We start from the raw sequence: 23,463 nt of genomic DNA, 5'->3' as shown, positions 1-23,463 counted from the left end.
GATTTTTAAATAGAAGTAATTTACAAATCTGTATAACTTTCTGGCACCAGTTGATTTTAATTTTTTTTTCTACCACCAGAGTACCCCTTTAAATGGTCAACCTTTCATTTAAAGGACATCTTCAGTGCAAAACACTTGTCCCCTATCCACAGGATCTCCTGCACGGGGCCACGGCTCTACCGCGGCTCTCCCCTACAGGAGGCGTAGCGGGTGCAGCATGCCGACACGCCTCCTCCATGTAACTCTATGGGAGAGGCGGGGAGGCAGCATTCGTGCCTCCCCGTCTCTCCCATGGAACTGTATGGGGACAGGGCGGGTAGGGGGTGTAACCGTCGACCTCTCAGGTCAACGCAACCCCTCAGGTTAGCGCTCACACTGAGCGCTAATGCCGTGGCCCCGTTTAGGAGATCGCAGGGGGTCCCAGTGGTCGGACCCCCCTGCGATCAAACTGTGGTGACCCGCGGTGATGGCGGGACCACGGGGTGTAGCAGTGTAGGTGGATGGGGTAAGATGGTATTACCCCAGGGGCAAGGTGTTATTAACCCTTATTGTTTGTGATGCCAGATACCACCCAAACGGTATCTACACTATTCCAATAGCTGGGCAGTGAAAATGAGGGTCCACAACCAGGTTATGGTTTAACGGAGGCTTTACTGAGGTCAGTCAGTTGTTATTATCTTCACAGCTAGTCCAGAATCCCAGAGAGGTGGCCAGGAACACAGAAGGACCTCGCAGCTTGCTGGGACCAATTATTCTTGTAATAGACATTAGGTAATTGATTTGAGGCTTCTCTAGGCTGTAGATAGTGACAGCAGACATAGACTTGACTTACTGGAATGACTGTAGATTTGAGGCCTTCCAGATACTGGACACTAGCACTGAGATCTCTGGTGTTTGCTGGTCTCAGGAAAGTGATGATGGTATAAAAGAAAGAATTGTAATGGCCGCCCCTTATATAGAGGGGGCTGAGCCAAAGCCCATTGGTCAAGCTGCGGGTCATGTGTTAAGCTGGTGCCCTCTAGGTAACATGATAACATAAACATAACATGTGACATTTCACAGGTCCTTTAGACATGTACTGGAGTTTTCCAAAGGTCCTTTATACTAACTATACATTGACACACTGACTATAATCCTATAACATTAAATAACACTATAATAAGAGCAGGAAAGCCCCCAGGCAGGGCCGGAATAACGTAGGGGCGGATGGAGCGGCAGCTGCAGGCCTCTGCGTTAAAATAGGCCCGCACAAACGGCCCCCACCGACCGACCGGCGCCCGCGACAATCAAGCCTCAAACTCCCAGCCCGCAGAATGAAAGTTTGCGGTATGTGAAATTTGTATTGCCCGATGCCCGGGACATGCAGTTCCGAGCGCCAGGCAGGTAACTTCTTACCCTTACCTCGCCCTCCTCCTCCCGGTCTCTGGTTGGCCGGCCCGAGTCTGATGAGGGACATCGCGCATGTGACGTCCCTCCGCAGACCCGCACAGGACGTCAGTGATGTCACTCGTCAGGCCGCCGGCGGAGAGGAGAAGTGCAGTGCAGGACAGGTAAGTGTGTCTATATGTGTGTGTCTGTGTGTCTGTGTGTGTCTGTCTGTGTGTGTGTCTGTGTGTGTGTCTGTGTGTACTTGTGTGTGTCTGTGTGTGTGTATATGTGTGTGTGTCTGTCTGTGTGTGTCTTTGTGTGTACGTTTGTGTGTCTGTGTGTGTATATATGTGGGGCCGACGACAATGCTACCTAATGTGGGGAACCTGCTTCTACCTAGTGTGGGGAGCCTGCTACTACCTAATGTGGGGTACATGCTACCTACCTAATGTGGGGAAACCGCTACCTTCCTAATGTGGGGAAACTGCTGCCTGCCTAATGCCCCCCCCCCAGAAGTAGCACCCCCATCATCCATAAGCTCATGCTATTACCACACAGGGGTAGGGGAATGTGGGGGGGGGGTGCTATTTCTGGTGGGGGGTGTTGCTGGTGGATGATGAGGGGCGCATGATGGGGACATTATATGTAAGGGGCGCATGATGGGGGCATTATATATAAGGGCGCATGCGACCCAGCCTCACCCAGCTGCTACCTCCAGTGGCCCCCAGATAATTTGAGTTTGAGACCCCTGCTCTATCACCTCCGTGCTGCCAGTGGCAGATCCAGGGGGGGGGGGGCAATGGGGCAATTGCCCCTGAGATTGTTGCCCCTTCTGTACTATAGCATGGTGGAGCGGGAGTGGTCAGCTGTCCCGCTCCACCATTCCCTCCCATTTCTCACACGCTGCTGCATTCTTGCAGTGTGAGCCTCGGGGACACCATCCACGGCAGGCCGGCGCGATGACGTCACATCATTACGCTGGTGCCTGAAGATCACCTCCCAGCAGCTCTCACGCTGCAAGAACGGAGCAGCGTGTGAGAAATGTGACAGCTGGAGAGAGGTGCTCGGGGGCCGTATGGTACAGGGGAATTATAAAAACTTGGTGGAAGGGGGGGCGGTGTGCATGCACAGAAAAGGGCAAATTATAAGTGAGGGGCATTATAACAGGGGGGCATTATATGTGAGGGACAAAGGACATGGGGCATTATCTGTGAGGGGCATTATATTGGAGGGACAAAGGACATGGGGCATTATCTGTGAGGGGCACGGGACAGGGGGGCATTATATGTGAGGGACACAGGACATGGGGCATTATCTGTGAGGGGCACAGGACAGGGGGGCATTATATGTGAGGGACACAGGACATGGGGCATTATCTGTGAGGGACACAGGACATGGGGCATTATCTGTGAGGGGCACAGGACAGGGGGTATTATATATGCGGGGTACATGACAGGGGGGCATTATTTGTGATGAGCACAGGACAGGGGGTATTATTTGTGAGGGCACATGACAGGGGCCCCCCCTGTCATGTGCCCATATAATGCACCTATAATGCCCCCCTGACATTTGTCCCTTACTTGTAATGCCGCCCTGTCCTGTGCCCCTCACATATAATGCCCCATGTCCTGTGCCCCTCACATATAATGCCCCCTGAGGGGGCAGGACATGGGGCATTATATGTGAGGGGAACATATATATACTTTGATAAAAAGGCCCATCACAATCTTCAGCACCAGGCCCATGATGCTCTTATTCCGGCCCTGCCCCCAGGTCACCGAGGGACTCAACTTGACAGGGCCTAAGTGTAGTGCAGGACCATGTCCTGTACTGGGACATCACAAAACACTTATCCCCTATCCAGTGGATAGAGGATAAGTGTTTTCCACTGCAGATGTCCTTTAAATGGCAGTTACATAATAATACTTATCCCAGCAAAGGAATTCCCAAAGTTAATACTGTACTTTCCATAGTGTTAGATGTTGAGACTTCTATGGGGCCCATGTAGAGAGGGGCCCCTACTAAACTGCTTTGGGCTGTCTGAGCATGCTGGGATCAGGGCCGGCATTCTGGCGTGGCAAACCAGGCAATTGCCTAGGGCCCCCATCCCCCCGGCTGCTCAGTAAGGGGGGGGGCAACTGTTTTAAAGTGGCCGCAGAATTGGCTGCTTGTTAAAGATTAGCAGCCCGGCCACCACCACTTTAAAACAGTGACCAGCTCCAGGCCCCGTGCTCGCAGGAGGCCCCCGTCACATTCGGGACATTCCTGTGTCCCGAAAAATCTTTTCAGGACACAAGGATGACCCGTTTACCTCATAGCGGCCCGCGTCAACTTTAAAAACGCAGGGGCCACTGGGAGGAAGCGCACGCAGTGACGTCACTGACGTCCTGTGCGTGCGCCCATAGCAACAGTACAGCGGAGCGGAGCAGTGAGGAGGACGTGACCAGCGGTCATCTTCAGTGTTCCGACCACCACTCTAGCAGTAGATCGTGACCCCGGAGCAGTGGTCGGAACACTGAAGTGGGGCAGTAAACAGGCATACAGCCTCCAGCCATACACTGTATATGGCTGAAGGCTGTATGTCTGTGGGGGAACATACTGCACCTAATGTGGGGGAACTACTGTATACTTCACCTAATGTGGGGGACTATACTGCACCTAATGTGGGGGAACTACTGTATACTGCACCTAATGTGGGGAAACTACTGTATACTGCTCCTAATGTGGGGGAACAATACTGCCCCTAATGTGGGGGACTACTGTATACTACACATAATGTGGGGGACTACTGTAGACTGCACCTAATGTGGGGGAACTACTGTATACTGCACCTAATGTGATGGAACAACTGTATACTGCACCTAATGTGGGGGAACTACTGTATACTGCACCTAATGTGGGGGGACTACTGTATACTGCACCTAATGTGGGGACTACTGTATACTGCACCTAATGTGGGGGACTACTGTATACTGCACCTAATGTGGGGAACTACTGTATACTGCACCTAATGTGGGGGACTACTGTATACTGCACCTAATGTGGGGGAACTACTGTATACTGCACCTAATGTGGGGGAACTACTGTATACTGCACCTAATGTGGGGGAACTACTGTATACTGCACCTAACGTGGGGGAACTACTGTATACTGCACCTAACGTGGGGGAACTACTGTATACTGCACCTAACGTGGGGGAACTACTGTATACTGCACCTAACGTGGGGGAACTACTGTATACTGCACCTAACGTGGGGGAACTACTGTATACTGCACCTAACGTGGGGGAACTACTGTATACTGCACCTAATGTGGGGGAACTACTGTATACTGCACCTAATGTGGGGAACTATACTGCACCTAATGTGGGGAACTATACTGCACCTAATGTGGGGGAACTACTGTATACTGCACCTAATGTGGGGAACTATACTGCACCTAATGTGGGGAACTATACTGCACCTAATGTGGGGAACTATACTGCACCTAATGTGGGGGACTATACTGCACCTAATGTGGGGAACTATACCGCACCTAATGTGGGGGACTATACTGCACCTAATGTGGGGAACTATACTGCACCTAATGTGGGGAACTATACTGCACGTAATGTGGGGAACTATACCGCACCTAATGTGGGGGAACTATACTGCACCTAATGTGGGGAACTATACTGCACCTAATGTGGGGGACTATACTGCACCTAATGTGGGGAACTATACTGCACCTAATGTGGGGGAACTACTGTATACTGCACCTAATGTGGGGAACTATACTGCACCTAATGTGGGGAACTATACTGCACCTAATGTGGGGAACTATACTGCACCTAATGTGGGGGACTATACTGCACCTAATGTGGGGAACTATACCGCACCTAATGTGGGGGAACTATACTGCACCTAATGTGGGGAACTATACTGCACCTAATGTGGGGGACTATACTGCACCTAATGTGGGGAACTATACTGCACCTAATGTGGGGAACTATACTGCACGTAATGTGGGGAACTATACCGCACCTAAAGTGGGGAACTATACTGCACCTAATGTTGGGAGCTAAACTGCACCTAATGTGGGGAAACTATACTGCACCTAATGTGGGGAGCTATACTCTTTACCTAATGTGGGGGGTACTATACTGTCTACCTAATGTGGGGGGTCATACTGCCTACCTAATGTGGGGGGACTATACAAAAATATAAAATTATACTATTCTGATCCCTACAACTCCTTTATCTTTCTGTATATGGGGATGTTAGGGTCATTTTTATCGGTACCATTTTTGTTTTGATGGAACTTTTCAATTGCTTTTTAGATATTTTTTTATAGTATTTTTGAAGTGACCAAAAATGTTCAAATCTGGTTAGTGCACTATTACGACTTTTGGGGCCCCACTTTTGATTTTGCCTAGGGCCACGCTAAGCCTAAAACCGGCCCTGGCTGGGATGTGTGGTTTTGTAACAGCTGGAGGCACAATGGTTGGGAAACCTTGCTGCACTGAGTTTTTATATAATCCTCTTGGCTTTAACTCAGAATACATCCCCCTCCGCTGGATTGTCTCTGGTTGTTCCGTCTTTGGGATTCCTCAATATTTCTTTGCATTTCATTCAGAGTTCGTTGATGCGATGAACTCAGTCTGGATTGTTGGGCCTGAAAATAGTAATAGTAAAAATTATCTCTGCAGGGTGAAAACCTCCCATGACTACGGGCATGTTCACATGGTGATAAATGTGTCGAATGTCCACACAGAAAACACTTGCAGACATTGCGCAAATTTGCCCAATCCGGCAGGCGCTAGGACCATCCGGAAGTGCGCCGTCTAATAGACGGCAATGCATTTCTTACCAAAATCAGCAAAAAGAACAGACAAGTCTATTTTTTTTTGCAGATGCAGGAATCGGAAATTCCACCGTGTGAACAGTGCAGCAGAATGCCATTGAGATCAACGGGACATTTTGCTGTGTGAACATACAGATTTATCAAAACCTGTGCAGAGGAAAAAGTTGCCCAGTTGCCCATAGCAACCAAGCAGATCACTTCTTTCATTTTGCAGAGGCCTTGTTAAAAATGAAAGAAGTGATCTGATTGGTTGCTATGGGCAACTGGGAAACTTTTCCTCTGCACAGTTTTTGATAAATCTCCCCCTAGTAAGTCCTGCGCACACAGCTTAGGGCGCATTCACATTGCGAAATTTCCGCAATAACTCTACCTCTATGAGGGGAGATTTATCATAACCTGTCCAGAGGAAAAGTTGCTGAGTTGCCCATAGCAACCAATCAGATCGCTTTTTTCATTTTTGAAAAGGCCTCTGAAAAAATGAAAGAAGTGATCTGATAGGTTTTGATAAATCACCCGCCATATGTTCATTCTTTCGGCAGAAACCGTTCTGAAATGCATTGCCGTCTATTGGGAGAGCGCATGTCCGAGTGGTTCTAGTGCGGCTGGTTTTGCTGATGCCCGCTCCAGACGGAATCTCTGCCCGGAATATCATTAAAGTGTAAGTCCAGGGTTGGCCTCCTGCCCTTTCAGCAAAGATCAGTGAAGAGAGACAGTTCACACTGGGTAGTACAGTTGCTGAGGTAACCGTACAAGTTCTGTGCACAAGTCCCATTCAGCAGGAAAGGACTGAATTTGCTGGGAGTCGTCCAGTTGCCCTGGCAACTGTACCGCCCAGCGTGAGCTGCATCTCTCTGGCCATCTGCAGAATGGGTGGGAAACCAACACTGGGTGTACACTTTTTTAAGCCCAATTTTTAGAGGCTGATTTTTTTATTTTATTATTTACAGCTGTTTAATAGGCCATCTTTGTCCAAGCCAAAGCACAGATTGGGACAAAGGGGGAGATTTATCAAAACCTGTGCAGAGGAAAAATTGACCAGTTGCCCATAGCAACAAATCAAATATTTTTAAAAAGGCCTCTGAAAAATTAAGAGAAGCAATCTGATTGGTTGCTATTGGCAACAGGTCAACTTTTCCTCTGCACAGGTTTTGATAAATCTCGGACATGAAGAAAGTGAAGGGTCCAGCTCCCAGAATAATAGGTCCAATAAAACTTAGCATTTAATTCTTACATATTAAAAATTAGGATCTTTCAGTAAAAAAAACAGAAAGTGACATGTCACTCTAAAACAAAAGAGTGAAATACCAACGCGTTTTGAGCCTAAGCTCTTAATCATGGCAGAGATACCATCTAACAAGGGAGCTTTTATACCAACATTCATGTGAAAAATGAAAAACACACCTTGTTGCAAATCCACTACCCGGCCTCCCAAAACCGGAACTGACGTAACACCAACAAGATGTCAGCTCCAAAACACAGGTGATGGTAATTCTGAGTGTTGCAGGGTGGCACCCAAAGCCCATTTCTGGAGCAAAGGAAAAAAGGCAGTGTGCATTTTCCATATGTCGCTCCCTTATCGCATAGTATGAATTCTGCTCTACGGTTTATGGTGTATATAGATCTGGTGCAATTCATGATAAATATGCATTTCACTAACAGTGATACAATGATTGTGTGGTAGGGTCTTGGGGGTGTAGTGTAGTTGGGGTGTTGCTTCAGTATAGGAGGGGTTAACTTGACCCCTGTCACTCGTGACACCAGGGTGAGGGTTAATACGCTGAGGTAAATCTTCGGCCTATCGCCACCCTTCCCAGAAATGATAGGGAATGGAGGTCCACAATAGAGATGAACTTGTATATACTTTACTTGCGGTACATCCAATTAACAGTAACAGTCTTAGCAATACAGTCTCTATGTAGAACGGCAGAGATTGACAGATGCCGCGGACCATTAGCTTATCCAAACGATTATTAGAATTAGCAGTAATGCAGAGATCCGTCCGGATTTAGGGGTCTGTTTAGGTCCGGTGATCTTGCAGACTTAACAGGGATTGAGGTAACTCACAGTTTTGTAAGATGGCCGTTGCCGCAAGGCTTAGGCCTAGTCACTGTTGATGACAGCTGCGCAGATCCTCCTCTATCAGCAGCCCACGAGGAAAGAGAGCGATTAATGGCCGCCGCTCCCTTATATGGGCAGGGCCGTTTTGGATTGGTCCGAGTCAGCTGTCACTCACCGTTACAATGCATGGTGGGCGATCACTTGACTTCCTCCAAAGGTCCTTGAACCATAAACCATAGAGTTTTGGAACGCATCACGTGACCCGCAGGTCCTGCGACACTACAACAAGGTAAGTACACTTTATATATTGAATTAAAGGGGTGACTAGGGGCTAACTATAGATGAGGACCTCACCTGTAGCTAGGGACTCTGACTTTGGGGACCTCACCACAAGGTAACGGATGCAATCCGGTACCAGGACACCACACTTGCATCGGATCACGGATCTCCATTAAATGGGTACTCCACTCGAAAACTTTTTTAAATCAACTGGTGCCAGAAAGCTAAACAGGTGTCAGCAGAGAGCACTGTGGTCAGACAGAAAGGAAATTCAAAAAGAAAAGAACTTCCTGTGAAGCGTATAACAGCTGATAACTATTGGAAGGATTAAGATTTTTAAATAGAAGTAATTTACAAATCTGTTTAACTTTTTGGCACCAGTTGATTTAAAAAAAAAAAATGTTTTTCCAGGGGAGTACCCCTTTAAGTATGAAAAAATGCATCTTAAACAACATCAATAAGTTGTATGCACTGCCCTTTTTTCCTTTTGTTTTAGGAATGGGCGGTGGGTGCAACCCTGCAATGTTCAGAACTAACACCACTATGTGATCTGGTTTAATGTATGTCTTTGGCATTGATGTTGTTTAAGATGATATTTTTCATACTTTATGGAGATCCGTGATCCAATGCAAGCATTGTACTACTGTTTATCATGAATTGCCCCAGATCTATATACACCATAAACCGCAGAGCAGAATTCATAATATGCGATAAGGGAGCGACACATGGAAACTGCACACACTGCCTTTTTTCCTTTGCTCTAGGAATGGGCTTTGGGTGTGACCCTGCAACACTCAGAATTACCATCACCTGTGTTTTGTTGGTGTTACGTCAGTTCCGGTTTTGGGAGGCCGGGAAGTGGATTTGTAACAAGGTGTGTTTTTCATTTTTCACATGAATGTTGGTATAAAAGCTCCCTTGTTAGATGGTATCTCTGTCATGATTAAGAGCTTAGGCTGGAAACGCGTCGGCATTTCACTCCTATGTTTTAGAGTGACATGTCACTTTCTGTTTTTAACTAATATATCCTAATTTTTTTATATGTAAGAATTAAATGCTAAGTTTTATTGGACATATTCTTCTGGGAGCTGGACCCTTCACTTTCTTCATGTCCTATGTCTACAGGGAATAGCGGTTCCCTGCATCCGTGTTTCCGGACCCTACACCAGTGCCTGCTGCTGTTTAGAGTGGTGAGCTGATCCTTGATGGTTTCTTTTTAAGTTTTTGATAAATCTCCCCCAAAGTGAGGGTGGGACTAGCACTCCTCTGTGCTCACTCTTGTCCTATCAGACTTAAGCATGAAAACAGAGAGGAGGGGGTTACAGAGCAGCCTGCTGTGATTGAATGAAGAGGCCCAGCACAGCAGACTCAGGAAGGAAGTGAATGCATGGTGAGTGAGGGCGGGCTCAGTGCTTGCCTCGGACATATAGACACATATAAAAGATGTAAAGAATTTGCATGGCTTAGTGAGTTACATATAAAAGCATTATTATTTTTTGTGCTATGACAGGCACACTTTAATGTTACACCCGTAGGATGAATATAATGCTGGTTTACTATACTGTTTTTACTACAAAAAAAACGGGCAAAGAAAATTTGGGTGAACATAGTCTTATTGTGTTTGGTACCTGAAGACTCTGAGCTATCCTCAAATTGTTTTCCTGGAGGATCCTCTTTCTGTTCTGCTCCATCATTTCTATAAGGGAGTTTATATGTTGCTGTTGACTTGCGCTCTGTCGGACCATGGACTGCTGCAGATCTCTGGATTGCTGCTCCACAGATTGTCTCCGCCATTGTGCTTGCATGGTCCGGTAGTGAGACTCTGAATAATGTGATACGTTTTTTTTCCAGTTTAAATCCACATAAAAAGGGAAATAATTTTGCAAACATTTTAATTTCCTGTTTTGCACTCATTTGCATTATATTAGTGTTTTTTTCTATTTATATCCAGAGCTGCTACAACAATTCATGTTGCCCTTGGAACGAGACAGAAGCTGACACCGCCACTGACCCAAACCCTACCCCCCTCGAGCTTGACATATCACCTAAGGCTACCACGGAAAACTCAGGATGGACATTCCGCGCATTTGCATGTTTTGGGCGAGGCTAGGACCGCTCGGAAATGTGCCGCATTTCCAAGCCGAAACTGTTTAAGGATTACTCCACTGGCCAAAGTTCGGAACATTTAGTTCCCAACGCTGTGCATGTGCGCTCTGCGGGGTCGGCCACACCCCCTCAATGCAAGTCTATGGGAGGGGGCATGACGGCCGGTGTGAGGTGGATTTTTGCGCCCCCGTAGATCCATGCGTCCGCTCCTCCCCCAGCTCTCCGAACATTTCCGAAGCTAGAACTGGGGGAGGGCAGAGCAAGGCGAAGGAGAAAGTTCACACCCCCTCCCTCATCTCCCCTCCCTGAGCTCGGCTGCTGGACGCAGATCTCCACGGCCCACCCCCTCCCCGAGGACATAGATCGCCACGGCAGGTCCCTCCCTCCCTCATCTCCCCGAGCTGAGGACGTAAATCTCCACGGCAGGTTCCCTCCCTCATCTCCCCCAGCAGATCTCCACGGCAGGTCCCCTCAAAGGGGGAAATACTGCACGGGCTACAGGCTAAAGGGGGACAAAGGAGGACATACTGTACGGGCTAAAGACTGCACAAACTAAAGGGGGACATACTGTACGGGCTAAAGACTGCACAAACTAAAGGGGGACATACTGTACGGGCTAAAGACTGCACAAACTAAAGGGGGACATACTGAGCTCTATGTGTAAAGGGGGACATTTAGCCTGTACAGTATGTCCCCCTTTAGCCCGTACAGTATGTCCCCCTTTACACATAGAGCTCATTGGGAGCACTGCTCTACGTCCTCAGCTCTGGGAGATGAGGGAGGGGACCTGCCGTGGCGATATTTGTCCTCAGGGAGGGGGTGGGCCGTAGAGATCTGCGTACAGCCGAGCTCAGGGAGGGGAGATGAGGGAGGGGGCGTGAACTTTCTCCTTCGCCTTGCTCTGCCCTCCCCCAGTTCTAGCTTCGGAAATGTTCGGAGAGCTGGGGGAGGAGCGGACGCATGGATCTACGGGGGCGCAGTAAAAACACCTCACACCGGCATGCCCCCTTCCATAGACTTGCATTGAGGGGACATGGTGTGACGTCACGAGGGGGCGTGGCCAATCCCCGCAGTTTGCACACGGCGTTCGGAACTAAATGATCCGAACGCTGGTCAGTGGAGTACTCCTTTAAAACAACGAACAGATTCATTATTTCTACAGACAACTAAATTGGGATTTCCGCAGCAGATGTTGGCAAATTCCGCCATGCGCGTGGTGCTGCAGAATCCTATTGAAATCAATGGGACTCTAGTGTAGTGGAATTTCCGAGCAGAATATTTCCACAGAATTCCGCTCGGAAATTCTGCCGTGTGAACATAGCCTTAGAGTTCGACTTTGAGTAAGATTTATTTGTGCTCCCACAATGCACTGCTTCCTGCTTTCTCGGCTTTCCTTGGGTCCCCCAATATAAATCGTTCTGAGACCCATTATTGCGTCAGCACCTGCACCCAGTGGAAAATCCTCTAGAACAGTGTTTCCCAACTAGGGTGCCTTCAGCTGTTGTAGTTTTGCAACTCCCAGCATGCCCGGAAAGCCTTTGGCTGTTCGGGCATGCTGAGAGTTGTGGTTTTGCAACAGCTGGAGGCACCCTGATGGGAAAACACTGCTCTAGGACCTTGGAGTCAGCTTTAGATGAGGGAGAGATACTCAATTGGGTTCAAAGTTGGAGACGCCTCCTATTACATTTATAGGTGTTTATTTGGTTAGGGTATATATAGTATATATGGTATGCTTAAATAATAATCCATGTCCACTCTACCTGCTAGGCGCTGCTCCGCCTGAGTGGCCCTGTTCTCGGCTGCGAGGATGGAAGCTTCAATGTTCTTGTTTTCATGTATAAAAGCTTCCAGCACCTCAAGAGACTTCAAAAAGTAAAATATAAAACATGAACGTTACTTATATCATAACAATACATGTGGTGTCCCGGCACCGTATTTCATACTGTGCCTTAGTTATTAGTCCCCAAAGTTAGAGTCCCTAGGACTGTCGGGGTTCGCTTCCCTAATTAACCCCTAGTCACCCCTTGTTTTAGCGTCGCAGGACCTGCGTGTCATGTGACCGGGTTACAGAACTCTATGTGTGGTAGCCCTTGGGGGGGTGTATGGTAGTGGTATGGTACTGGTATGTGAGGGGTTAATGTTAACCCTAGAGTTCGTGACGCCAGGCTGAGGGCTGGTATGCTGAATCTATGTTCCGGCCTATCGCCGCCCTTCCTAGAAACGATAGGTGCAAATAAATGACTGAAGGTCCACAAGCAGATTTTACTTGAACTTGAATAACTTTACTGCAGTGCTTGCAATATCCAATGCATAGTAACAGTCTCATATAACAGTTCTTAGGTTGCTTAGCGACTGTCAGAAGTTGCGGACCTTGCATTAAACTTATAGTCTCTGAAATTAGGGAGTGATGTGCAGATCCGTCCGGATTTAGGGGAAATATTGAGTCCGGTGATACTGCAGAGTGCTTAGGGGATGACAGACTCTATAATTTAGATCATTCAGCCGTTGCCGCAAGGCTCAGGCCTAACTCACTGCGATTACTGCAATATAGGTCTCCTCTCATCAAGAGCCAGGAGAAAGGGCGCGAGAAGATGGCCGCCACTCCCTTATAAGGGCAGGGAGCGTGGTGATTTTGATAGGTCCGAATGTCTGCCACTCACTTTACATGGTATCATGGGATTGCTTACATCACAGGATCTATGTACATTGCAAAACCCAAAAGGAGGCTACCGATACCAAAGTGAGGCCTGGAATGCATCCAGAATGAGGCTTGGAACGTATCACATGACCCGGAGGCCCTGCGACACCATGGAAACAAGTAATTAACCATTTATATACAGAAATAATACTATATACATTATTATATGGACAAACTAGAAATCTATACACTATAATAGAGGCGACTAGGGGCTGACTGACCAACAGAGACCACTAAGTCCTAGGGACTCTGGCTACGGTGACCCATAGATAAATAAGTACCGTATGAAATGCGGTACTGGGACACCACATATGGTTTTGCTAAAGGACCTTTGGTGGTTCTAGTCAGGTGATCACCCACAATCCATTGTTACGGTGAGTGACAGCTGATATGGACCAATCCAAAACGGCCAGCCCCTGCCCATATAAGGGAGCTGCGCCATTTTATCGCTCTTTTGTTCCTGCGCTGCCAAGCAAGCAGCATCATTGCTCTTGGGTTGCTGACTCTGGACGAGGTAGGACCTCCGCAGCTTACAAGACAATTACTAGGCCAAAGCCTTGCGGCCTAGGTCTGCGCTAGAGACGGATAGTTCTTACAATTCCCCGCTATCTCCGCAAGACCTCTGGACCTAATCTAACCCCTAAATCCAGCGGATCTATGCAAGTACAATCCTCCTAATCTTCAGAGAACTTTCCGGTATTAAGCAACTGTCAGTCACTGCTGTGCGGTCTATATAGACTCTGTTATCTGGACTGTTACGGATACTGCATGTACAGAAAATCTTCAGTAAAGTTCCTGCAAGTTTTAAGTTCTGCACTGCTGTGGACAATCCATTTATTTTACACTCCCCTATCACTCTTGGGAAGGGTGGCAATAGGCCCAGCATCACTACAGAGTTTTAACCCTCACCCTGGCGTCACGAGTGACAAGGGTTAACAGCGCCCTTTATCATATAGAACCGCAACATCCCTACTACCCTACAACCCCAGGCTATCACATACATAAGGTGAGCCCAGGATATGTTCCTACAGTCCTGTCTGGTTGAGTCCCTGTACGTCCTCAGGGCTAACCTGCAGTGTTCCCCCATAATGTGTATAAATAATATATTAAGGGTAAAGGACCTTTGATCAGGATCATGGTCACATGATTGTATGTCACATGATAAGGGTTGTCACATGTTCGAGTCATATGTTTTGTTACCCAGAGAGCACCAGGTGACCAGATGACCCGCAGCTAGCCTATGGGCTCCTTAGGTGGTTCTTGTGTCACATGTTCACCCACAATGTCGTGTAACGGTGAGTGACAGTTGTTATGGACCAATCCAAAACGGCTCAGCCCCTGCCCATATAAGGAAGCTGCAGCCATTAATCGCTCTCTTGTTCCTGCATTGCCAAGCAAGCAGCATCTCTTGGGTTGCTGTCACTGAACGAGGTAGGACCTCTGCAACTTTCAAGTACGTTTACTAGGCCAAAGCCTTGCGGCCTCGGCCTATACCAAAGCTGTTGTACAATTACAATTTCCAGCTACTCTCCGCAAAATCACTGGACCTAAATGCACCCCTAAATCCAGCGGATCTATGCTACGGAATCTTCTAACAGCTAAATTGAGCTTATCTGATCCCAACCAACTGTCAATCGCTCCTCAACTAGAAATAGACTCTGTTATCTGGACTGTTATTGCTATTACCTGTTACAGAAAATCTTCAGTAAAAGTTCCTGCAAGTTTTCAGTTAAGCAGTGGTTGTGGACAATCCATTTATTACGCATTCACCTATCGCTCTTGGGAAGTGGCCCAGCACCATTACAGTATTTAACCCTCACCCTGGCGTCACGAGTGACAAGGGTTAACAGCACCCTCTATTATCCAGAACAGCAACACCCCAACTACCCTACAACCCCCGAGGTGTACCACACTACAGTTAACCTTAACATGGCCTTGGACTATTATTTACCTCTGGCTAACCTAGGAGTAATGGGATTCGCTTTGGGTGGTTACATAGACAAACCACCCCCTGGCATCACGAACACAAAGGGGTTAATACCATCTACCCCTGGGCAACACCATCTGCCCCTTACACCTTCCCTCACACCCCGTGGCTCTCCACATTTTAGACGATGCATGAGTTTCTATGATCCTGGAAATAATGTTGATGGACACGTCAAAAAGGAAGAGTGGTGCAGTTGCTCATAGCAACCAACCAGATCGCTTCTTTCATTTTCAGAGGCAGTTTTAAAAAACAAAGAAGCAATCCGATCAGTTGCTATGGGCAACTGCCCCACTCTCTTCATAAATATAGATAAATCTCCCCATAGTCATCAATGGTACTTTAGTGTTCCCCAAACTATAATCTATACATTCACTTTTCTAGGCCAGGACCACCATTTACCCAGCACCGTGCTGAACAATATATATTACCTAATCTTCCTACCTACATTTTGTCAGAGAGTAAAAGCAACATTGATGCTCTTGTCCTCATACCCCGACCTCCTATCCCAACCTAATATTCCATACTTATATCTTGACCTCATATCCTGCTCTCATATCCCCTCCTCACACTTATATCCCGTCCTCATATCCCCTCCTCACCCTTATATCCCGTCCTCATATCCCCTCCTCACACTTATATCCCGTCCTCATATCCCCTCCTCACACTTATATCCTGTCCTCATATCCCCTCCTCACCCTTATATCCCGTCCTCATATCCCCTCCTCACACTTATATCCTGTCCTCATATCCCCTCCTCACCCTTATATCCCGTCCTCATATCCCCTCCTCACCCTTATATCCTGTCCTCATATCCCCTCCTCACCCTTATATCCCGTCCTCATATCCCCTCCTCACACTTATATCCAGTCCTCATATCCCCTCCTCACCCTTATATCCTGTCCTCATATCCCCTCCTCACCCTTATATCCCGTCCTCATATCCCCTCCTCACACTTATATCCTGTCCTCATATCCCCTCCTCACACTTATATCCCGTCCTCATATCCCCTCCTCACACTTATATCCCGTCCTCATATCCCCTCCTCACACTTATATCCTGTCCTCATATCCCCTCCTCACACTTATATCCCGTCCTCATATCCCCTCCTCACGCTTATATCCCAACCTCATATCCCCTCCTCACACTTATATCCCGTCCTCATATCCCCTCCTCACACTTATATCCCGTCCTCATATCCCCTCCTCACACTTATATCCCAACGTCATATCCCCTCCTCACACTTATATCCCGTCCTCATATCCCCTCCTCACCCTTATATCCCGTCCTCATATCCCCTCCTCACACTTATATCCCGTCCTCATATCCCCTCCTCACACTTATATCCCAACCTCATATCCCCTCCTCACCCTTATATCCCGTCCTCATATCCCCTCCTCACACTTATATCCCGTCCTCATATCCCCTCCTCACACTTATATCCCAACCTCATATCCCCTCCTCACACTTATATCCCGTCCTCATATCCCCTCCTCACACTTATATCCCGACCTCATATCCCCTCCTCACACTTATATCCCGTCCTCATATCCCCTCCTCACACTTATATCCCGTCCTCATATCTTGTCCTCAAAAAAGCTGAGCTGTGATGAAGAGATTTTATGGCGAAAATAGATGGGGGCATGACTTTGAGGGTTGTGGCTCATGGGAGTGGGCTTTGCTTGCAAGCTCAGCCAACATATTTATCCAAAGATTTGGAGCTTGTGGCGTAAGCTGGGGCTGAGGTGTGATGAAGAGACTGTGGTATAGGCTGATCTAAGAGTGATAAAAGACCTTTGAGGGGGCATATTAGCATTACTCACTATTAAAGGGGTCCTCCGCTGCTCAGCGTTTGGAACAAACTGTTCCAAACGCTGGAGCCGGCGATGGGAGCTTGTGACATCATAGCCAGCCCCCTCATGATGTCACGCCCCGCCCCCTCAATGCAAGTCTATGGGAGGGGGCCTGACAGCCATCACGTCCCCTCCCATAGACTTGCATTGAGGGGGAAGGAGGTGACATCATGAGGGGGCGGGGCTATGACATCACGATCTCCCGGGTCCAGCGTTCAGAACAGTTTGTTCCAAACGCTGAGCAGCGGAGTACCCAGCAACTATTCAGTACCCGGTATCTCTATGATTGTCAGAATGGGAAGTCACATGATTGATGTGTATACAGGCCATTGGGCATAAACCATCTCTGCCTTCTCCCTGGGGAGCCCAGCTGTTACTGACCAATGGTTCCCCTCTCTGTAATGCAGGAACCCCTGAATCGGTTGGACTTTTATAGATTGTTGGTGAGTATTTGACCTCTTTTTCTACTTTAGACCACAAAACATAGGTATAAATGACAAAACCCCCCTCTATATTTGTATACTAATATTAGCACAAACCCTGAAACAATCCAATAGAAAACATACACAAATAGATGGCAAAGTTCATGGGGACAAAGAGCCATTTCGATGTCTCTATTTGGGTGCCAACACACTTGGTAACGTACATATGCTGTGTATTCTCCTGCTCAGTCCCATCTTATTCTTGTCTTTTCTAACCAGTATTGTTGGGTTATGGTCCCCACACACCCACTTGATATTGTGAGCCGAGCTTCCTTGATAATCTGAGGACAACACCTCATGAGTAGTCAATACCTTATAAAATTTAAAGCAAAAGGCGTCATGCAATCCTCCAAATGAGCAAGCGTGTCATGAATCGAGGAGGGGAGCTTATATTAAAACGAACCAGGGCCTTGGTGGGAAGGATCTTCCTATATATATATATATATATATATATATATATACGCGGGATATTGACCATCTTGACCTAGAGTCTTATCTGCACAGACCTCTAGATCCTTCAGCAGACACTAAAAGGCCAATGGTGAGTACCAACTTCAGAATTGTCAGCACCAGTCACAATTTCCCCATGTCATTGGCATATCCTGTAGCTCTTGCTACAAGGAACATTACTTCATCTAGGATAAAGCTGCATGGCCCATAAATTTGGGTTTTCTGGGACTTCTAGATTGACACAGGGTAAGCCAACACTTCGCACCTCCACCGATCGGCTTTTCGACACCCCACACTACACCCCACAATGAACTGGCTGTAAGCCCTGCCCCGTTCATTGTATAGTGGTGGCACAATGAAGTGAATGGGAGCCGAGCCGCAGTTTCCCAGGGCCACCACTATACAATCCATGGTGCAAGGATCAAGTTCACTGCATACTAAGGGGCACCAAAAAGCTGAACGACAGGGATGCTGGGTTTCGGCAAATGATCAGCCAATGATGGCCTATCTTGCACTTAAAGGGGTACTCCACCCCTAGACATCTTATCCCCTGTCCAAAGGATAGGTGATAAGATGTCTGATCGCGGGGGTCCCGCCTCTGAGGACCCCCGCAATCTCCATGCTGCACCCGGCGTTTCAGCGCTGGAGGCTCATGACATTACGGCCACACCCCGCTCGTGACGTCACGGCCACGCCCCCTCAATGCAAGTCTATGGGGGGAGGGGCGCGTGACGAGTCTCCGCCCCACATCGCCAGTCGTCCGGCACAGACCAAAGTTGTCTGGGGTGTGGATGTCTGGGGTGCCGCAGCTGAAATCGAGGGGGTCCCCAGCTGCGGGACATCAGACATTTTAGAGGATAAAAGATCTAGGGGCGGAGTACCCCTTTAAAAGAGTACTCCGCTGCTCAGCGTTTGGAACAAACTGTTCCGAACGCTGGAGCTGGCGCTGGGAGCTCATGATGTCATAGCCCCGCCCCCATCATGACGTCACACCCTGCCCCCTCAATGCAAGTCTATGGGAGGGGGCGTGACGGCTGTCACGCCCCCTCCCATAGACTTGCATTGAGGGGGCAGGGTGTGACGTCATGATGGGGGCAGGGCTATGATGTCACAAGCTCACAGTGCCGGCTCCAGCATTCAGAACAGTTTGTTCCAAACGCTGAGCAGCGGAGTACCCCTTTAAAGGAAACAGCATTGAAGACAAAGCATACACAATCTGATCCTCTTGGCTGGGATCTCAACATTGTTATATACCTTTACTCCCTTTCCTGGCATTCTGTCATATTTTTGCAGGAATTCTTGCTTATCCATTAAGAAAAGCCTATGTCCTCCTGGTCTGGAGTAACGCCCCTGCATGAGCCCATTTTGCATGGTCACACTGAGGTTCTTGAGAAGGTTATTGCAAAAGGCTCTAGAAAGATCTTCATTTGTTTTCATAAATTCTTTCTCTCTCTTTCCAATCTGCATCTGTGGGTGAAATAAAAAAGGAATTACAGCTGGGAAGGAAGGAAAATTACCCTTTTTTGTGAGAATAATCTGATATACATGGAATAGATTACTATTCAGTTTTGGGCTAGCCCAACTCTACATTTATTGTCTATGGCAGTGGTCCCCAAACCAGTCTTCAAGGTCCATTAACATTCCAGGTTTTTTCAGTTACGTCATTGGAAGAGAACAGGGAAAAGTTCAAATCCTGGACTGTTGGTGGCCTTAAAGGGTTCTCCGCCAAAAAACATCTTCTCCCCTATCTAAAGGATCCCGTGCCCGATGACTGTGACTACAGCCGCCACGCCCCCTCCATTCATGTCTATGGGAGGCGTGACAAAGTAGCTGTCACGCCCCCTCCCATAGCAATAAAATGTTGAAAATGGTCCCTCTATATGAGCTAAACCTCGATAAGGATATCACAAATGCAATGAAATAAGGATAAACATAAAGTTTATTCACCAATGACGCGTTTCGGGTTTAAGAACCCTTCTTCAGATTGAATCCATTCATTGGTGAATAAACTATATGTTTATCATTATTTCTTTTATTTTTAAAAACGCCTCTGAAAAATGAAAGAAGCTTTCTGATTGGTTGCTATGGGCAACTGCACCACTCTTACACAGGTTTTAATAAATACCCCCCCCCCCCCCTCCCTCCCTTGTTCTTGAGATCATGAGGGTCCTTGTGATTACAAACTCCCCTATCCGGTCAATACGGGGTTCGTGTTAAAATGGTTAAAATGTGACAACCCCTCTAAATTTACCCCAAAATTAGTAAGCAGGTCTTACCAGTTAGTGTACCAACCCCAACATATGTTTCACTCAAACACCGGAGCTTCCTCAGGGGGCGTCCCACGCCCCCTGAGGAAGCTCCGGTGTTTGAGCGAAACATACGTTGGGGTTGGTACACTAACTGGTAAGACCTGTTTACTCTGCACAGACTCCGGGATTGTTTACATGTATATTAGATGCTTGCTAGCTTATTGCACTATGCACTTTCAATAGGTTTGTTTACATATCATATTGATTATATTGCTAGCTGCTACCATTTACCTTTGTAGTAAGAGTCTGCCCAGCTATACTTGGATATTTCTTCCATTTCCTTACCTGTTATGTACCTCCAATTGTTATGTTTTTATGTGTATTCAATAAAGCTTTTGATGATATTTGGGAGTTGTGTCTAATTTATGGGTATATTTATCGGAGGTAACACTACACCTTATAGGTGTTGGTTGGTGAGGCTGTAATCCCACTGTTTCTTTTTTGGTGTATAACCCCTTTAAATTAATATCAAGGCTGGATGTCCGACCTTCAGTTCTCGCAGATATTTCTCATCCTCATCATTCAGTGAACGTTTCATGAAGACTGTAGTGGCTTTTCTCCCACATTTCTTGTGCATGTTCACGAACTCTAACTCGCTCAGCGTTGGGAATTTAGCGACATTTTTATTCATCTCGCATTCATATATGGACAGGGCGTCTTGCAAAGCTCCCGTATTTTCAATCTCTGACAAAGCCAGGACGGCATTCTCCATGCATGGAACCGATCCGCTCTTGATAGTGTCCACATACAAGGAGGCGAGATTGCCTAAAACTGAAGAGAAGAAACAAAGCCTTAAAGGGGTACTCCGGTGAAAAACTTATTTTTTTTTTTTTTAAATCAACTGGTCCCAGAAAGTTAAAGGGGTACTCCGGTGAAATTCTTTTTTCTTTTAATTCAACTTGTGGCAGAAAGTTAAACATATTTGTAAACTACTTCTATTAAAAAATCTTAATCCTTCCTGTACTTATTAGCTGCTGAATACTGCAGAGGAAATTATTTTCTTTTTGGAATGCTCTCTGATGACATCACGAGCACAGTTCTCTCTGCTGACGTTATTATAATAATAATGCTTTATTTATTGTTGTCCTTAGTGGGATTTGAACCCAAGTCCCCAGCACTGCAAGGCAGCAGTGCTAACCACTGAGCCACCATGCTGCCCTTAGCATACATTTGCTATGCATAGTTCCTAAAATGGACAGAGATGTCAGCAGAGAGCACTGTGCTTGTGATGTCATCAGTGTTCCAAAAAGAAAGGAATTTCCTCTGTAGCATTCAGCAGCTAATAAGTACTGGAAGGATTAAGATTTTTTTAATAGAAATAATTTACAAATATGTTTAACTTTCTGCCACCAGTTGATTTAAAAGAAAAAAGGTTTTCACCGGAGTACCCCTTTAAACAGATTTGTAAATTACTTTTATTTAATAATCTTAATCCTTCCAGTACTTAGCTGATGTATACTACAAAGAAAGTTGTATTGCTTTCTGGAATTCTTTTCTGTCTGACCACAGTGCTCTCTGCTGACACCTCTGCCCATCTCAGGAACTGTCCAGAGGAGGAGCGAATCCCCATAGCAAACCTCTCCTGCTCTGGACAGTTCCTGTAATGGACAGAGGTGTCAGCAGAGAGCACTGTGGTCAGTCTGAGAATTCCAGAAAGAAGTACAACTTCCTCAGTAGTATACAGCAGATGCTAAGTACTGGAAGGATTAAGATTTTTAAATAAGTAATTTACAAAATCAGTTTAACTATGTGGGACCAGTTGATTAAAACTTTTTTTTCCCACTGGAGTACCCCTTTAATGTGGATGCCTGCTGGAAAGCTCCATGTGGCGATGTACCTCGGCACAGGCTTAAAGATCCAATGCAAAATCTGTGCCAGGGCCTCACCCCCCATATGCCATAATAATGGCGTCTTCTAATGTGGGTTATCCTCTACAGCCTCTGTAGCTACACACTTCTCTCTCAAAACAGTAATGAACCTACCAGAGAGACAAATTCAGCTACTGTGCTTGGTTGGCAACCAGAAAATACATGGATACCCTAATGTAGTTATGTACTTACCCTTTTGTTCTGATCTCACATGGTACATAAACCTACCCTGTTGAGATGGGGGCCACGGATGACCTAAGGCAGATTTATAACTGCTATTTTGTCACTGTATGTTGGTACTTACTGTGGTGAGGGTGTGATGAGGGCAGATGTTATGACCCTAGGGGCAGATGGCATTAACCTCTTGTATTAGTGACGCCAGGGCGTGGTTTTACCTCTACACCACCCGAAGGTATACTGCTGGATCCTGGGCTAGGCACGGGACAAATAATGACTCCGACGCCAAGTTACAGAACAACGTCGACTTTACTGATTCAGACAGATGGAATAGTCTTTACAGCTCAGTTAGGCCCAAGGAGGTGACCAGTGACTTCAGAGAATTTAGGGCTCACTGGGACTTGTAGTGGATTTGGACAATTTACTGCAGACCAACACGACTTTATGCAGACTGATCTTGACTAACTTGACTAGGACTGGCTAGACAGACTTCCCCCCGTAGGTAGCTTACCAGGTTTTGACTTTCACCTGTGGGGCACTTGGTTGGTAGAAGCATGGCTGCGTGGTCGGCCTTGGGTCTCCTCAGGACACCAGACACTCTCTCAGGTCTTGACTTCACTGCTCTCAGCACAGAACAGAACTGACTAGCTACCTCCTCTGGGTTTATATGGGGAGACTTTGGAGGGGTCCTATAGGTCACCCACAAATCATCTGGTCACTGACACCTTCTCTGGTTACAACACTTTGTAAAAAAAACATTTAAAGCGTACCTATCATATCACAGAAAAAAAAAAAAAAGTTATGTTACTCAGTACCTCATCCTGATCATGTACAGATAAACTTGTCTGTGTCTAGCTTCTGTATTTCTTTTAAAATCAGCTTATATCAGATTACACTGAATTTTCACTTCTCACAGGCAGGGGGCGTGTCCCTCTCTTGCCCTCACTGTATTTCAAATATTTTTATTGGGTTTTCAAATTTACAACATA

The 23,463-nt window shown here is 46.9% G+C and overlaps 1 protein-coding gene across 1 annotated transcript in view; it reads right to left on the bottom strand.

Annotated features, from left to right (window-relative positions):
• Window positions 1-287: 287 nt before the first annotated feature.
• LOC130294599 (guanylate-binding protein 1-like) overlaps window positions 288-23,463 on the bottom strand; it is a 42,738-nt gene continuing 19,562 nt past the window's right edge. Inside the window, exons 7-11 of the mRNA XM_056544687.1 lie at window positions 20,917-21,200; window positions 19,375-19,587; window positions 12,414-12,516; window positions 10,176-10,369; window positions 288-6,021 (exon numbers count right to left, since the gene is read on the bottom strand). Coding sequence (XP_056400662.1) covers window positions 5,896-6,021; window positions 10,176-10,369; window positions 12,414-12,516; window positions 19,375-19,587; window positions 20,917-21,200 — 920 coding nt within the window. The 3' untranslated portion in view covers window positions 288-5,895. The remainder of the gene's footprint in view (window positions 6,022-10,175; window positions 10,370-12,413; window positions 12,517-19,374; window positions 19,588-20,916; window positions 21,201-23,463) is intronic.

This window comes from Hyla sarda, chromosome 10 (assembly GCF_029499605.1).
Source record: "Hyla sarda isolate aHylSar1 chromosome 10, aHylSar1.hap1, whole genome shotgun sequence".
Classification (NCBI taxonomy): domain Eukaryota; kingdom Metazoa; phylum Chordata; class Amphibia; order Anura; family Hylidae; genus Hyla; species Hyla sarda.
Note: the sequence above shows the minus strand (reverse complement) of the source record. Positions and strands in the feature narration are given on the sequence as shown.